Genomic DNA, 19,462 nt, shown 5'->3' on the forward strand with positions numbered 1-19,462 from the left:
TACAAAATTATCTTATATAACCGGTCTGCTCAGCGTGCTGATTATTTGCAAACGCTCCTGTTGGAAGAATCTTTTAGTCCAGCAGTGGACTGTTATGAGCTTTTGAGGATTGCAATAATACTGCTTGGTAGTCGGTAGTAACTAGTAAGCTTCTACCTCCGTCTTTGTTCGCTTATCTACGTAAATCAAAGGATTAAATTGCTGCTGGTTGTCTTGGTTCTGCTGTTGCAGCTATAAATAATGATATGGCTGCAATTTCTGAGTGGAGCAGGCAATATGGGCTAAAGGTCAATCCTGCAAAATCAAAAGCTATCGTTATTGGTAGCTCAGGAATGATCGCGAGGGTTGATTGGCTGAGCATTCCTTCTGTTATTTATAATGGCATCGCTATTCCTTTTTGTGACTCTGTTAAAGATCTTGGTGTATACCTCGACCGGGAATTGTCATGGACAGCGCATGTCAAAGAGCTGAGTCAGAAAGTGTTTGTGGCGATGAGCTCGTTGCGAAGGCTGCAATCATTTCTTCCAATTCCGACCAAAGTTATGCTAGCACATTCTCTCTTTCTATCTATTCTCGATTATGCGGATGCAAGCTTTCTTAATCTGACCGAGGATCAGCTTAATAAACTTGAGCGTCTTCAAAATCTTGCTATTCGGTTCATATTTGGCCTTCGCAAATATGACCATGTTTCCGAATTTCGACAAAAACTCAAGTGGCTTCCTATTCGTCGTCGCCGGGATATGCATGTACTTTCTCTTCTGTACTGTGTGTTATTTCATCTAAATACTCCCTCGTATTTAAAAGAGAAGTTCACTTTTCTTGGTGAGCAATCTGGTGTAAGATCGTGCCGTGCGCTGACGCTGTGTATGCCTTATCATAGGACAAAATTTTATAAGCGTTCGTTTAGCGTACGAGCTGTGGAATTGTGGAATGCGCTTCCATTGAGCATACGACGATCCAAATCACTGGCGATATTTAAAAGAGCAGTTAAGGCCCATTATATTGTTAACGACTTTTAATAGTATGTATATATGTACTTACTCATTTATTGTATGTTAAAAGTATTTAATTATGTAAGTGTTGTTATTATATATATTAGTTTATTTTTATATTTATTTATTTATTATATTATTTACTTTTTATCTATTTGTGCACACTAGTTTATGTATTAGCATGTAGTTATTTGCATGTATGTATTTTAATATTTGTACCACCAGCAGTCTATTCTCCTCTTTTTTTTCCTAATTCTAAGGTTGCCTGGCAGAGATCGCTATTAAGCGATAAGGCCGCCTTTTGTATTACTACTTCTTTCGATGTTTCTGTTTTTGTTATATTTTAAATGTTGTGGTATACAAATAAAGAGTTTAAATAAATAAAATAAATAAATAAACTTAATTAAATGTAAGGAAATATATTCTAAGGAAATGGGACCAATACGGGCATATCTGTTAGGATAATTGTGTCGAATTGTTGTCACGTTTAATGCTATTCAACAGTTTCAAACTTCGTCTACAAGTTTGCTTTCGAATTGAGAGAAGACCGCTTTTGTGGAAACCGACATATCGTACAAGTATGAAACGAAACAGCTTTACAAGCTGTAAGATATACCTACAAAAGTTATTACTGCAATAATGTTGTTAGCTCCTTTGTAAAATTCACGTGCATTTTAACCATGACTCCTCGATTGCAAACGAGCAAATCTTTGACCAAGGCTACTGATAATAACCCCCGAACCGCTTCCCTTAATGCCAGTATATTTCTTAGTGGGTGAACCTCTGGTTCTCTCCTACCAGAGTCAAATTACGAAGAGGGTAGTGTGAGCAGTCTTACGCGATGACATTTAACTCAAAGAATGCTACAAGACTTCTGGCAAAGAAGGTCTTCTGAATATTTAACTAAGCTATAAATGTAAGGAATTTATTGAAGAACCAAGGATCGGATACGATCTTCTTCAAAGAAGTAGATCTTGCTCGATCTCGTTGGCTTTAAAAAAGCATCCCAATGTGGATAATCTAACGCGTGTAGTTACCCTGCGCTGTAAAGAAACCCGTTTCTAAAATTATTATTTTGCCTATTGCAACATAAGATGATCTAGATTAGAAACTCAGTACTGTAATTCGATTAAAAGTCGTTAGAGTACAATGAAGTTTGGAAAATTCCTTTTTTTGATGTAAGTTTAAGCAATTCTATATTAATAATTAAGTTAATTCTAGTTAAAACAAATCCTCCTGCTTCTGATTTATGTTTAACGTGTAGGTGTTTACAATATGTACAGTATTACGTACTGGTAGATAATAATTATTCATTTATTCAATCTTCGTTAATTATATTTTCGAGAATGATTACGATTGTTACGGATTAAAGATTATTAGGTAGCTTACATACACATTAGGCTTATCGACATAAAGTTAAGATTAATAACGTCTTAAGTTATTTTCAAGTAATAAGACGTCCCCTATACAGTGTATGAAATTGTTTTTTTATATGACAAGCTACCAATTATTTTTCTCGACCAAGCAATCGAACTTTGGACGCCGTGAGCTATAATCAATCGTAATTACTACTCGCGAGAGTTGTGCCAGAGTGGCAATTAACGTTTCACTGTTTTAAAATGGTAATATTACAAATATGACAGTGTCGTTGTTCATTAATTTGTTTCTTTGTTTGTCATTCCTTTACGCCCCAACTCAGCAACGAATCAACTTGATTTTTGGTATGGAGTTAGTTTAAAAGACAGACACTAACATAGGCTATCCCAGGAAAACTACCGGTTCCCACGAGATTTGAAAAAAAGGGACAAAGAACGCAGGCAACAGCTAGTGTCAAAATAATTCTATTTCGAGAATCTTTCCGGTGGTGTATCCTTTGGAGTTACAAAAATGAAAGCAGCAAAATGTGCAAAGCAAAAGCATAAAGAAGTGATAATGCAAAATGTCTAACCTAATTTTGGTAAAATAAATGTAAGTGTTAGTGTTTTTAAATATTGTACAACGTATGTAAAGAGTATTTCAACTTTTTTATTATAATTGTTAAATGTTCAATTATTAAGCATCGTAACTCTTCGAAGGTAATCCAAAAGTTCCTAGGTAAATGTAAGTTTAAACATAAATAATTCCCTTTACAAAGACGTAAAAGAAATCCAGCCAAACTTTTCTACCGGATCTGGCTTCACAAGGTTCTTCAATATGTAAGAATTCATTTCGTTCACTTACACATGCAAGCAGTAAATGAAAGTTTTGCTCCAGAATTTTTATTTTTAGTATAGCCTCACAATGGTCTAAGAGCAGATGATAGACTTAAGCAGATATTAAAGTGTTTGATAAATACTTAATAATACCTTGTTGGCAATTTTTGAGTTATCAAAACCTCTACCGACTCTACCTCATCAGTCCGTTTATGGAGTTGTTTATACTAGCTGTTTGCCGTATTCTTCGTCTGCGATTACTACGGTTTTTACGGTTTGTTTTTCTGCGCTAAAACAGTATGTTACCCTCCGTCTTTTTAACTAACTCCATACCAAAATCAAGTCAATTGGTTGCTCAGTTATTGCTTGAAGGAACGACAAACAAACACACTATTCCGTTAAAATATTAGTAAGGATTTATTAACGTTACTGGGTACTTGTTTCGACAAAAATTGTATGCGTTAATTATTATTAATAAATACAAGCCATAAATGTTATCTATTACGACATCGTACGGAAAGCTCAAACGCTTGGCAGCACGTATTTGTTGGTAGGGTGGTAACTAGCTATGGCTTAGGTCTGACACCAGACAAGGTTGTCAAATTCTAGCATGATAGTACTATATTAAAAACTTTCTGGCTTTTTAAAATAATTCCGTTTAAATTCCCACCAGCTTTCCCTTACAGTACGCTTTTAATAAGACGCTGGCAACTTTTGTGTTCGACTTCCATTGTTTGTTGTTGATAATACGGTCGTCGTAACTATTTGCTTGTAATGAATAATACAGTGGTTCTGAAGCATCGGATTATAAAGGCTTGTTGTATTATGATTAAATTATTATCTGCGCCTGTGTTAATTTTGAATGGATTTGTAAACTATTCCGAAAACATAATTAGTATAATTTTGTATAGAAAAACGTGGCGTCGAGGAGATCTGAGAGTTATGTGTGTGCTACACAGCCGCTTTATATCTGGCACAGTGGTTAAAGCAATCTTATGAGTGGAGGTTCTGGTTTTTATCGGAAGGCGCGGTAATTTAGGATTTATTTTGATAAGTTTAGAATCTTCTCTGATCTGGTCTGGTGGGAGGCTCCGATTCGATAAAGACGTGCCTCCAAGCGATTAAGCGTTATTAGCGATATTAGCGATATGTTAGCCGGTTGTCATCTTAGTCTGCATAATTATTTTCCACCAGGTTAGTCATAAGCCAGCTTGTAGTGGAGTAAAAAAAAACATCACGATCATTTAATTACGGAACTAAATAGCAATCCGGCATTAAGAGAGGCCTGTCACTCAGAGGCTGAGCCAGTCAGTTAGCAGTGAACTGCAGCAGTGGCTATTGATCTATTTTTTACAATACACACATCGCCATCTAGTAAGCGTAGCTTGTTTTATGGGTACTAAGATGACTGTCATATATTTTTATTAATAATATAAATAAATACTCATAATATACATATAAACACCTAGATACTGAAAACATTCATGTTCATCACACAAAGATTTTCCGGTTGTGGGAATCGGACCCACGGCCTTGTGCTCAAAAAGCCGGATCCCTGCCTACTGCGCCAATCGGCCGATTGATGATATTAATGAACTAGTAATTGAATCGTGGCCCAAATATTTTATACTGTTTTGTTTAAGAAGTAATAAATACAATGGTAGCATTGCAATACCCCTTTAATGCTACGTCATTAAAGGGGTTGACATCTTTGAGCCACATATAAGCCTGGGTGCTCCAATCTTAAATGGCATAAGGTCGGGGCGACGCGACCTTGTCCCTTCCCCACGTACGAGGACGAGGCATTAATTCTGTAAAAGCTTAGATTTAAATCATTATCACAATCACTAACCCATTGAACGCCCATTACAGGGAAAGGCTTTGCACTACAATTTACCACCCTAAAAAGCAAAGCCTTCGCCAAATAATTTAGCGTTCCGATATGATATAGATATACTATGGAGCTCATAAGAAAGGAAAAACGTCACAGAATAATAGAGATTGGTACATGTGCCGTCAGCACTTTCTGCCGCTACTATCAACTATCAAACAACTGTGGCCGCTGTCATGTATTTAAAAAATTGTGTTTTTCTGTGATACTTACTTGAAATAAAGGAAAACAAATACAGCTAGTGACAGCACGGCTAAGCTGAGCGAGTAGCCGGCTAGGTATATGAGGCTGGTGACATCTGTCGGCGATACGTTTGCTATCCGTTCTGTGCAATTCACGTAATCGGAATAGTTGCGCCACCTGCCGTCCAAACAGTACCTTGACGCGTTTTCTGTTAGGAAAAAAAAGCATCTCTTAACAAAAATTTACTTTTTATTTTACTTACTTAAAAACTTACTTTTAATTTAAATTTAATTTAAACATATAAAACCTCTTAATTCAAATATGCATAAACGCGCTTATGATGTATTTCTGAATATTTTTCAGGTAATGTGGATATTATCTAGTTGTTAATTTAAAACTAAAACTACAAGGGTTCCAATCACGCCCCGGTTTAAAAGGAGCTTCTACAAAATTCTAGTTTGTGACTTAACAATTATTGTTAAACGTTCCGAGCCTCGTGAATAATATTTGCACAAAATCGGAATTTACGCACCAACGCTGGGCACAAGTCTATTCTCTTATAGGATACATGGTTTTAGGTCCTATCCACCAAACTGCTCCAATGTGAGTTGGTGGGCTTTAACGATTATAATCTCCGAGGCACGGGGGTTGATACCGCCAATTTTTTTACCCGGGTCTGCTACTGATAATTCTTAGACAGAAAAGCTAAATACCTAATAAAGTTCGTCCCGGGATTCGAAGCAAGGACCTTGTTTTCAAATGTCACTGCATAACTATTCCAACGTTATGCTACGTCATAAAATTAGATCTCTAGAGACTGCAGTACCACCAGAACCGTAGACGTTAGTCGTGAAATACACAGAAGATTTACAAATTTATGTTCAAAATTCTGCTCTTTTGTAACATATTTCGTTGTATATTTATCGTTGTAATAGGGCCACGGGATACAATGTGAAAAGGACGTCACTAATCCATGATCGGTCAATACAGTTTGTTTTAGCGATTAACAATACCTACAACACAAGAACAGCTGTTATGCTATCTAACGATTGATAATAACAGATTCGGCACGATTTCCCACAAAACGTGTCACAACATCAAATATCTCAAATAAGGATTATGAAGATAGAACCGGCCCTAAAATGTTATCTAAACTGATCTAAAATAATCATTTTAATCGTTTATCTAACATGCAAACACCTATTAAATTATAACGTTATAATATATGAGTGCTTACAACCAGCGAACCAACGATTCAGTACCCTTTGTATTGATACTTTGATTACAGTATAAAGTACATAAACATTTATTACGTAGTTAAATGTGTTTAACAATGGAGATTCGAACTGCCGGTTGTGGTGAGTTATGCTAGTGTCTAACCTATCCGTATTATGTACTAACTACCACGATGGTATTTTAGTTGGGTAACGCGAGGTCCTGGATTCGAGGTTGGGCCAAGAATATCCAGTGAAACTATCGTATACAAGGTGTGGGGTTTTGAAAATGGTCGGTATTTGACATGACAAAAAAATTCACTGAGAAGGTAATGGAAAATCTACTATACAATATATGAAATAAAAAAAAACAAATAAATGCAATAAAAGTCCTTGACAGATCTGAAATAAGATGGTAACTGGTTATAATAAGCCTTTAACCCTTATTTAAAGCCTTTAAGCCTTTAACACTTATCATTTTGTACGCGACATCGCACCGAAATGCTAACTGCCAGCTCTGCCAAAGCTGATCAGACCCCGGACGGGGGCGAACCCGAGAGCTCTATAAGACTACAGCGCTGCCTTTAACACTTATCATTTTGTACGCGACATCGCACCGAAATGCTAACTGCCAGCTCTGCCAAAGGCTGATCAGACCCCGGACGGGGGCGAACCCGAGAGCTCTATAAGACTACAGCGCTTTCGAAGCTAAAGTAGCTATGGGCGAACATAGTGGTCACAAAACTGATAGAATCTGGAATGGCGACTCCTTACGGGAAAACCGGTACTGTTTTTGACAGGAGTTCAAGCAGGAGGTCTTGGGTTGGATTCCCGGCAGGGCCAATTTGGTAACTTATAATTTCAGATTTTCTCTGGTCTGGTCTGATACGAGGCTATTTACCACCCTACCGAAAAAGACATGCCGCTAAGCGATTTAATGTTCCAGTGCCATATCGCGTAGATACCGATTATGACTCCCTAACAGATTAGCCCGCTATCATCTTAGACTGCGTCATCACTTACCACCAGGTGAGATTGCAGTTAAGGGCTTACTTGTAGTGGAATAAAAAAGAATAAAAATAAAGGCGTTGGTAGAGTTTATTAATTAGACGAACGGTGGGAGACTTTACTACAGAAATCACAACGGTATACCTTCCACGTCTAACTATGATTCGGGTATATAGTACAAGCTAAACTGTGCTACTAACTGGCACGCAAAGTATTAAATTATAATTAGTAGAAATTATTTAAACCTTTTTATATATCGTTAGTAGTCCTACACCTGTATACAGAACTCATCAAAACTCTTAAAATGCTTAAATTTTACCAATTTTCCCTTAACGAAGTTTAATAATAACAAAAAAGCCTGTGTCGTCTATTAAATCGATCAATTCCGGCTGACTAATTATGAGGCAGAAAAAGGCAATAAATACTTTATTTTTGGCAGACAAATTGTGTTGTAAGATTAGAAACAGAAATTTAAGAATTGGCAATAACCTAGTGGTTTGGATTTCGACCTCTCTTCGGGGGGACCGAGCTCGATCAATTTAGAAGTTAAATGCATTTTTAATTTAAGCAATTAAAATATCACTTGCTTTTATGGTGAAAGGTTAAACATGCATGCAACTCTGCATGCCTGAGAGTTCTGAATAAAGTTATAATTGGTCTGTGAATTCTACCAATCCGCTTTGTGTCAGCGTGGTGGACTACAAACCCTTCTAATTCTGAAAGGAGAACCGTACCGTACCGAACCGTATTTTTGTGTACTCTGTCGGTAATATTGCCATGGATGATGTTGATATTTTATTCAATTTCAACTTAATAATTGTAATTGAAATCCTGAAATATCAATTTAACAGCACATTCATCTGCAACATTATTAGAAACGTAGTTATTTGCTTTTTTGTCTGTTACACTAAGTCTTCGGTATTGGCTAGAAATATTAGCGTAATCGATAGTCGATAGAAAAAGGTGCATCTACTTACGCGTATCATCGTACTGGACACCGTGGAACTCGCTGAAGCATTTTTGTATCGCAACTGTGTTCCACGGAGTCGGATCCCAGCACAGCAAGCCATCGTAGTATGCCTCGCAAAAGTTACCTGATAAATTCAAGTTCTTTGCAAGGCATAGCTCCTCGCTAGTGTTATCGCCCACTCCCTCTGTGCCCTCCAAAGTATGTAGGTCCTCCAGTTTGTCGGATATAAAGTCCCCCAGACTAGAAATGTGTACTTTGGCTTTTTCTTTGGTATTGTCACTATCACTGATCCTCACATTTATGTCTCTTGGGTAACTAGTTCTTCCATTGCGGGAGAATTTGTTCAAGTGTTCTGCGCACCACGCGTGAACGCAACGGATTCTGCGGAGTTCTCTAGCGTCAGTTTGAATGTTACCATGATAAGATTGTTTGCGCGCGGCTTGTGTTCTAACTTATCAAGTGATAAGACAGCAAGAGCAAACATCGGTAGTCTATAAGAGTATTTATGGATCGTGCAAGGAATTCTACTTTTTTCTCCAAATGCTTCACTACTCGATCGTACTTAATTAACCTGCAACAAAAAAAACAGTTGAAATAAAACTTTGTCTCGCTATTAAATGGGATAACACGCCGCAAGCATGTTACTTATTTGGTATGCATTTTTTTTCTTGTATTATTATTATTCCCATCCTATTAAGGTCTCACCGCTGGCCACAGGCCTCTTCTCTAATTATTAGAGTTAAGATTTGTGCTGTAACCCAACACGCTGCTTCGATGGGTGTTAGTGGGCTATTAAAAATCAAGTTATTATAATTAAAACAATCTTAGTATTTGATCGATATTACATTTTACTAAAACAGTTCGTTTTGTATACAATGTACCTGAATATATGACAAAACATTGTCGTTTTAAAACACTAAACCGACTCCTGACTTATTCTACTACTAAGGACATGGCAAGGGTACGCCCAGCAGCTAGAATATGCTTGGTATCATCACAAGTTGTTTTTAGTGAATTTTCATTAAATAAATATTTAACGTTGTTACGAAACAATTAAATGTTCACAATTGAAGATAATGAAATCTGATAAAAACAGATAGCTTCCGTCATTTTAGGGGTCTGAAGCAAAAAGAGAGAGGAGGCGAATCACGCCGACAAAAACGAAATCATTCTTCGGATAGCGGATGACGTCATTAAGTATATTAGATAGCAAACAGCATCCATGCTACATTTTACGTCACACATATTATTTAAGGGACTTTGTTCGATAACTTTATTTACACGAAATAGAACTCAAAACTCAGAAATTCCTTATTCGAATAGGTTTATTTTTAATGACTTCTGAAACGTTTATATTCGTAATTCATAATTATTATAAATTGGATTCTTTTCGTCTGTTATCTGTTCATGTTTAAAGTATAGTAAACATTTAGAATCAAACAATCAGTTCCCGTGGTTAAAACAAACACAAAAGAAAACGCTAAGTAGTATATTTTCATGAAGTTTATACATCATTTCTATGTAGTGTCTATGGTTACTATAATGTAAGTATTTTTGTCGACTCGAGTGTTCGAAATCAACGGCCATATTTAATAGCCGTAGAGTTTGGCGTTTTCACAGAAGAGATACAAATAGTTCTACGAGTTTGATCGCATGGTAAATGCAGACATCGCTACAGTGTAGCGTCGCGACAATGTATCGGGGTCCCTTACTAGAGTCCGTAGTATGGGTCCTTCCCTCGCCCCGCACCAACCCGCATTTATATATTTATTTCAATATATACGTTTAAAATTATTCTAATAAATTTGCATTATCTTGCAAATTTATTAGAATAAATGTAAACGTAAAATATATTCAATACAAACTACAATACCGGTGCGAGTAGCCATTCCAGCACGTCCATTGCACAAAATTATGAAATTTGAATAAATCCTAGTTAGTACAATTATCAACAAACAAAAATCAATCAATCAATAAATTTTTAATTGGCTTGAATATGGTACATGCTACATGTTTACATAGGTTTTCATTAATTTTTATAAGTGTCTCATATCCTGCCAAGATTGGCGTCCAATAACTTGTCGCACGATTGCTCTGGCTAGACGTCTTCGACGGATTTCTGTGTGCCTTTCCCTACCCTGTGGTACTACGGCCAGTTTTTGATCGCTAATCATTAATCAAGTTCACTGATCGGCCTACCATCGTTGATCATTGCCAATTTATGTTTCGGAAAGAGCAATTAGTTAGTGGAATAAAATACTTGGCTTTAGATTAATGATTGGTGTCGACTGGTGGTTCAACCGGACTAGCTATGATGCTTTAAAGAAATAAAGTATGCTTTATTGGAACATAATAATCCTTTCCTAGAAGAAGCTTTGTCCAAACTGACAGACAAACTACAACCCAAAAGGTTTAACCTAAGAACAATGAATCATGTTGAGCGTAGAAATTTGTTTTTTTTTCAGGCTAAAATTGCAACCCAAAATGGTTTAAAAATATAAGGGGTTCATAATTTTTCAAGTTAAGTATATCCATGAATCTTTTGGTAAACAAAAAATCATGTGTTTTCAGGTATTGAACCTTACCTGTAGTTGAAATAGAGAAATAAAGCGTAGATGAAAGTCGCTTATGTTCCCAGTTATATCCATGAAAAAAAAAAGTACAAACACTTTCAATTGCTTTAGCGTTTCAAGTAGCTTTTTTTTCCGGAGAAGCGGCATAGGCACTGCGGACTAATTTATTTATCTCGCGTGCCAAAAATTTTATAATGACGAAGTTGCTGATTTACGCTAGTAAAATTAATTAGACCCGCTTTTATTTTATTAAACAAACAATACGTAGTTTAACAGTTGGACGTAGAGTTTTGAGTGACAGACGTCGTCCGGGGTTAGTACCATCATGCTTATTTCTGACTGAAAGGTTTGGTTGTCGATGTAATTACAGACAAACGAGTCTTAGGTCTTAAGGTTGACAGGTACTTTGTAGCACTTTGTAAGATGTGTATATAGGCCATGGTTGATCACCTACCATCACGTGGGCCATCAGATTGGCCCGTCAATTATTACCATTCAAAAACGAATACTCATGGACACAATGTAGTCTTTTGTTCACAAATAGGCCAGTGAACCGCAATGAAAATGACAATAAAACAAAAGCAAACACGCCGTTTATTTCTATTTGCAGTGTGTAACCGACTTTATTCGGCGTCTTAGGTCTTATTGACTTTCCTTAACCTATAAAAACGTCGTGATAGCGTTACACAGCACACATTAAATTACAACGCATAAATTATAGCTGTTGTACGTATTCGTAAGAGACTAGGGGCGTGGAAGTACATTTTAACCATTTATGCGTGCCTGGTAGTTGTATCATGCCATATCTTAACTTAACCCGGTGTCAGCGGGATCCTGTTACTAAATTTACGCTGTCCGTCTGTCTGTCCGCTCGTCAATCAATCTGTCTGTCACCAGGCTGTATCTCATCAACCGTAAATAGGTAGAGTTGAATTTTTTCTTTTAATATTATTATAAACTACTCTTAATGCGTATGGCAATTTTTCCATTATAACAACTATAAAGGTATAAGAAAAGTGTATTGCGTTTTTTGGTCGATCTTAATAATGTTTATTGTACTGTACACTGTACTCAGTGTCTGGTTAATGAACGTTGTAAAGCGGAAGCATAGTTACGTTTTGTCTTCTTCCTTTGAATGTCAAATTATTGAGAATGAGATGGAGAGAAAACATTTTATAACGAAACTCCAGCTGTGTTTATTACCCTAGAGTTCTAAACTACAGCTTGGGTACTGAACCTTTTGTATGCAACATCACTTTTTTGCAACGCACACTTTGCTCAGACGGTTTTATTTGTTTGATCATGAACATTATTTTTGTATCTGAAGTTTATGAATGTACCAAGATGTGATTGTTATTCTAACCCCATTTCGAAAAAAGTATAACTTCAATAAAATAAAAAAAAAACGCTCAGTGCGAGTTCGACTTGAACACGTAGGGATATTATTACTGACATGTGATAATGATCTTCAAAGTCCGCCAAACCGCCTTGGAGAAGTGTGGTGTGTTTATGCTGTAAAAACTCTCCGCGCTAAACCAAATGCACAGGCTGGCTGTTCTATTAAATGTGTTCATTCCCTGTGTCCAGCATTGGGAAGCTAGTATTGAGATAAATTGTGTCTACTGCTTGAAACATGACATATTATAATAAAAGACGATAAACGACTCTTCAAAACTTCAGAAGCTAAATAATATAAAACGAGTCCCGTTTTATATTATTTAGCTGTAATATTTTACCGTTTAACCTAGATATAACGAACTAGAACCAAGTAAAACATTTAACAAACGGTAAGTAACAAGACAAACAATCAACATTGCTGAGTAAAACGGGAATTTAACGTCCTCGTTTAAGATAATAGCTGCAGCACTTAATTGCATTATTCAGTGGACAATGCAGGGATGGATGGAAACAAAACAATCTTCATTCCGCCTCAGGCTCTCGCTTGGTATTAATCTGGGCTTGTGAAATTTTTAACCCCTGTTCTGTCATAAAAGTCCAGAGCGAATTTTCTGTTAGAATGTCTGTCTACTCTGATACAGTAATGCCTATTCTGTTGAACAAAACTCTCTTTACTTGTTTAAATAGGAAGGTGGTAATGCCGTCCAACTTTGCTATGTTATTTTTCAAAATAATCAGTGATAGCCTAGCAGTTAGCATTACACGATATCGACTCTATTTTTCGATATCAAAATTAAAATTCAAACCAAAAATGTTTTATTTATGTAGATCTTATTACAGGCACTAATGAAGCGTTCATACATTTGACATGTTACACTTATGTTAGTGATGGTGATAACTGCATACTTAAAACTAAAGCTAGAAGGGTTCCAAACACGCCCTGGTCTAAGAAGAGCCCACAACAAACTTAGCCAGGTTAAGTTGTATCGATCGAATAAGAAACAAATTTCGCGTACTTGGCACTATGGGAAAAAATCGGATGTGTGGAAAAATAACTTAAAATATTATAAGTATATTTTTTCATAGTAGGTACGGCATTGGAGGTAATAATTTTGTTATACGATAAGAACGTGACTTTGAATAAAAATGACATAAGCTGGGTTTATCAGTAGATATTAGTCGTGTTGGCGTGCATGTGGTTAAAGCTCCTGACAGAGGATCTTTATAATGAATGGAACAAAATATATCGATTGGTTGATCATCTTTTTAATTTATCATTTTCGGTAAACTTGTTCCGAACCACTTTAAATATGATCATTTGAGACCTTGTATAATTTGTACATCAAACTATTTGTCAATACATTATACAAATCCATCGGTCACCACTATACTATATCTCCTATTTTCTCCTATCTCTATCTTGCACTATGGTGTTCTTATCTTTTTTACTACTTTTTTTTTGGTGTAAAATAATCTAATAAATAATAGGCGTTGCGATACAAGAAAGGACATTGCTTAGCGGCTTAGCGCCCATACTCGTACATAGTTCGCCTAAGAATCCAGAGTCGCGTAAAATTGAGTACTGGTACCCTTATAAAATCTATACAATCGTTAAAGAAGATTAAACTGCGGAAACTTCTGAAAATTTATTTATTAGCAAAAATATGCGAGGTTATGATGATGTCCTCCATGAGGTACCTATCCGTCACCGGCGACACCTTGGCTTTATCGTCTGGAGTGTGCACGGATATGTCTAGCGTAGTCAAATTTAGTTAAAAAATTCGATTTCACGTCCCGAAGTAAAGTTGATGGATGTTATTATACTTAAAAGTATAGGCAGGCGATTGGCGCAGTTTGCAGCGACCCTGCTTTCTGAGGCCAAGGCCGTGGATTCGATTCCTAATACTGGAAAATATATATGTATATTCTAAGTATTTATGTATATTATTCATTAAAATATTCATCAGTCATCTTAGTACCCATAATACAAGCAACGCTTACTTTGGGGCTAGATGGCGGCGTTTGCAAGGTCGTAGTATATTTATTTATTTATTATTATTTTATAAAAAAAGGAGAAAGGCTTAAGCCTTATTTTTTTGTTGAGGCGAATTAGGATGTAATTTTTCATCATATAAAATGAAACACTTAAGTTTTCACTGATGTTACGATTGTGGACTTGAAGACTTACTATGGTGCTGAACGATGGCTTGCCATTTGTTAACTTCGAAAGTAATTTAACGCAAAGGTAAGTGTAACAAATCTGTGGCGTGGCCTCCAGCGTCCATAAATCGATCGACTGCGGTCAGCGAAAGGTAAGCTGTTGAGGATTTACACGCTCCAGAGAATCCTTTGATCTTTAGACATTTACCGAGGTATAGCTAATAATGTATAGGAATACACCGAAGTAGAACACGCCTATGAATATATATATATATATCGATAATTCTTTCGATCAAAACATGCTTGGAAATTTGAGTATTAAATCTAAATTAATTTACTGGCCAAATACAAAGGAGTAGCGGCCTGCAGAAGTTGTACGAAAATCCATATCTGTCGGAGTTTGGCGGCCACATAAATTACATAGTTAACTCTGGCGCAGTGGTGACTGAAGAGTGATGTGTGAGTGTGTGGAGTTTTATTAGTAGGAGGTCCAGGGTTCGAAGCCCTACAGGGCCAATATTGCAATTTATTATTCCTGGCTTTTTCAGGTGGGCTTGGACTTAGCTAGTTGACACCATACCGAAAAAAGTTTACCGACAAGCGATTTAGCCTTACGATACGATGATACCGTTCAAGAGTGTAAGTTTACTGCCATAAAACAGGCATCTTAAGCTGCATCTTCAGTTACCACCAGGTGAGATTACAGTGAGTGAGGTGAGACACGGGTTCACTTTTAGATCATTTATCACTTGATATTTTAATCAAACGATTTTAAACGCAAGTACAAAAAATTCAAACTATAAATAGGCAGCTTTCCCTGACTGATTTAGGCTAGGTCGGAAATATTTTCAACTACGCAGGAGATAAAATAGTCCTCAAGTAGTCCACGCTGATAGTCTGATGGAGCGGTAGCTCCGACAAGACCGGAATGAGATCGGACGCAGGACCAACTGTTTAACGTGCTCTCCGAAGCACGGCAAGCTATATAAACGCGTTATTAACGATATTGGCTACAAATACCTGTAATTACTATGAATAATGATATTTTAACGTATTCAATGAATTAATGCTACATTTTCCACTACACGACAAAATTAATCTGCAAACATTTTCCTCGATAATGAGTTCAGTGTTTAACATCCGCTGTATGGTAATTCGATATTTAAAGCTGCTCTGTGGTTTTAATTGTATGCTGATACAGAATAAATACGAGAATATCGTGTAAAAAATTTACGAGAATTGGTAACGTTCAAAAAGGCAACCTATAAGTTTATAACCACAGCTTAATAATTTTCTATCAAACTTCTGCTTCGAAATTACCAAAGTTCTGGGTTCTAATAAAGAATAATAGTATTTGAAAATATAGTTAGTATTTTAGGTACATTGCGTGTTTGACGTTAATTGTTATTTGACAACTCACTTGAAAATACCGTATTTAATTGCATTGATTAAATGAATGTATGAATACACTTTTGTTATACACACAGACAATTCACTGAATTCAAATATAACAGAGCGTTGAAAAAAAATATATACCGAGATGACAGATGAATATTTTTACGAATAGTATACAAAATTACTAATACAAAAAACACGATACTAATATGAAAAACATTCATGTTCATCACACAAATATTTTCCAGTTGTGGGAATCTAACCCACAGCCTTGGACTCAGAAAGCAGGGTCTCTGCCCACTGCCAATCGGTCGTCCATCGTTAAGCTAAGAAGGCACAATCTAATGTTAAATTTCGTTCTTTGACGACCTCCCAGGTGGTCTTATAAGTAGGTCTAGAGTTAGCTGGATCTCCGGCGGGGATAATTTAGAACTTTTTATTTCTGAACTTTCTCTGCTCTGGTCTGGTGAGTGGCTTTGGCAATGGCTTACGAAATTAAGGTGCCGCCTAGCGGTTTAGAGTTCCGGTACGACGCCGCGTAGAAACAGATTAGTGGTGTGGTTTTAATATAACTGAAAAATCTAACAGGTTAGCCTGCTGCTATCTCAGATTGAGCATGTAAGTTTTATTTCTTTAGCAATGTTTGTTTGAGACAAGCGTTAGTGCAATAAATTTAGCTCTTGAGTATTGTTTAAAAGTATTGGACACAACCAAGAGGATCTAAAAGGTTGGCAGTTTTGCAATTCTTAAAATAAAGTTTCACTAAAGTTCCGATTCTTATTGGTAAGAAGGTTATGCATAAAGCGGTTATAAAATCTATTGTGATGATCCAAAAAATTTACGGATATAGTAAAAATGTAAAAAGCAATACGTTGAATTCAATGGAAGAATTCCAAACTTATTCCGCTTAAATCCTCGCTGGATATGACTCAGCAGAAAAAGCGAGGGAACAACGCAAAATTTATGCTATACATTCTGTCCGAAAATCTGCGATTTTCCTATCGTTCATCTATATTTGTGTACATAGACTCTAGGTATTTTTTTAGAGACTAAAAGGTTTTATATAACTCTGATCTGTATAATTTCTAAATAAGTATTATAAGACATGGATATAATAATAATAATTCTTTATTTAATAACTATGGCCCATGTATTATATAAAATGATAAAACTATTATTAAATATACCTTTGATTAAAACAAAAAATTGTAATTTTCTTTTTTAAAGTTTTATTATTGTTAGACCAAGCAGATTCCTTTAATTCCGATCCCGCAGGCCATCTGATGTTAAGTGGAAAACTATACACTAGCAACATTTTATAGGGCGTGCTAGGAACTAGGCCTGCATCGTGTTTCCTATCAACCTGAGGCGAAGGTGTTTAGCCTCATGTACCTTCAATTACACCAGCAACCACGCTCTTTAGGTCGGCACACAACATAGCAGCAATACTAAAAAAATCATGCGGGTAGCAATGCCCCGGACGAGCTCTGGCACAAAATACTCTACTACTCTTAAAAACAATTTGATATATGTACATAACAAAACTGATTAACTGCATGGTGACGTTTAGTAAATTTAACTCACAGTAAACACTGTTATGTATTCCGAATATTACTGTGCATTTATCTGTTGAACTTATTGTAATAAAATATTTAACTTTAGTGCTGAACGTAAAATACGGACTAACTGAATTCGTACGTATTTGATCGTACGTTGAGACTATCCATGACATTTTAGAAACATAAGAAGGACAATAATGCCACAGCCAAGTAGTTGTACTTCCGTGTAGTTCCGTTCTCAATATTCTCCTCACGTATTTCTCTTTATAAATGGAGCGAAATGTGGCCTTCGATTGTATTTAGCTTTTTTATTATTACTTGTTATTTCCTATTGTTTGGCTTTAGGCTCTTTATAAGGGATCTTTATTTAAAAACATATCACCTATAAATAAGTTTCTTAAGGATTCAGACTTTTATGATTTTGTAAGTAACTAGCTTTTTTCCTTTAGATAAATTTGTTTTATCCAGATATATTTTTAAACCATGGAGCCAATTTTTGGGTTAGCATATGCCAGGAACTTGTTGGTCATATGCGTATCTCTCTCTCTCTCTCGACTCTCAGGATATCACAAGATTAAATTGTCTTTCGTTAGCTTTTCTACTTATCTTTGATTTTTATTTTCCGCGGGCGAAACCGCGGTACTTTACTAATATTAAATAACTGGGGCAAGTGGAAGAGTTCGCAGTGATTTTGAATAGCGTAGTTAGGACGACAAGATATATTTCTTGCGTATGGTAAATAAAAAACTTGTTCATCTTACTTTTTCCTCGCAATCACCACTTCGATATTGAAGAGTTGGCAATATATAAAAAATGAAGCAATAGGGGTGGAAGTTTTATATCATTTGATAACTTGAAACTAAGCTTAAGCTCATTGTATATTTTACTTGTACATAAAGCCTCCATCTATTTTGCTTTAAATTCCTAACCAGCTGCTGCGCGCGTTTATTAAGGTTTTTTACCAATCCCGTGGGAAATGTTTTCATGGGTTAAAAAGTAGCCTACGTTACTCTTTGTTCCACTAACTCAATGTCAAAAATCAAGTCGATTAGTTGATTATTTAGGGCGTAAAGTAAGGATAATCAAACAAACACACTTTTTCATTTATATTGTTAGAATGATATAATTCGCAAAAAATATCATGGAGACAATTCATCTCAAACGCTCAAGTATTACGAAGGGCCAAATGCCAACGAAAACTAATGACAACCACCATACAAAGGAAAGTTTCGTTTTACGGTCACCTACAGAGAGGATCCCTGTTCGAGTTTCCAAGGTTGATCCTTGAAGGAAAATTACTGGGAAAAGAGCACCTGGAATACCGAGGAAGAAGTTGTTCGACGATATAACAGAGTGGACCGGACATACCTATTCAGAGTTGAAGAAGATGGCGAATGATCGTACGGTTTTCCACCGGCTGACCTTCAATACTGTACTTCAATATGAAGATGTCACCATGTGTGGATGATGAATCCGCAAAAATATGGTAAATCTGAACGGTGCGTTTTATAATTTTAGGTCTTTTATTTAATCTTCCATCTTCGCACATCATACCTAAACTACTGGCCTTTCAAGATGTACTGGCCTTTCAAGATGAGACATTTCAGAGATTCGCTTCGGAGCCTCCTCAGGAGATATGAGAATCTAAGCACATGTGTCACTGGCAACAATGATAAAACGCCGCCAAAGGTTGCCGCTATAAATCGACGCTGCGGCTCACTACAGAGAACATGCCAGTGGCCCGAGTGCAGGGACAATAACTTAGATACAATGCATAGACTGTCGGTTGATGAGTAAACACACGGATAAAGCGGTACAGCTTTAAACGCCATTTTAGTATGGGGGTTAGTAAAAAGACATACAGTAGATACATTGAGCCATTCTCTAGGTCAAGGTTTTTTATGGCTTCTATTACACTAATGTCATT

General features: G+C 36.3%; 1 protein-coding gene across 1 annotated transcript in view; it reads right to left on the reverse strand.

The window, feature by feature from the left end:
- Positions 1-8,902, reverse strand: part of LOC120633058 (diuretic hormone receptor) — a gene marked incomplete at its 5' end in the record, with an annotated part of 33,014 nt that extends 24,112 nt beyond the window's left edge. Inside the window, 2 exons of the mRNA XM_039903143.1 lie at positions 5,289-5,466; positions 8,458-8,902. Coding sequence (XP_039759077.1) covers positions 5,289-5,466; positions 8,458-8,902 — 623 coding nt within the window. The remainder of the gene's footprint in view (positions 1-5,288; positions 5,467-8,457) is intronic.
- Between the last annotated feature and the right edge of the window lie 10,560 nt (positions 8,903-19,462).

The sequence above is a fragment of the Pararge aegeria genome, chromosome 21 (genome assembly GCF_905163445.1).
Source record: "Pararge aegeria chromosome 21, ilParAegt1.1, whole genome shotgun sequence".
NCBI classification, from domain to species: Eukaryota; Metazoa; Arthropoda; class Insecta; order Lepidoptera; family Nymphalidae; genus Pararge; species Pararge aegeria.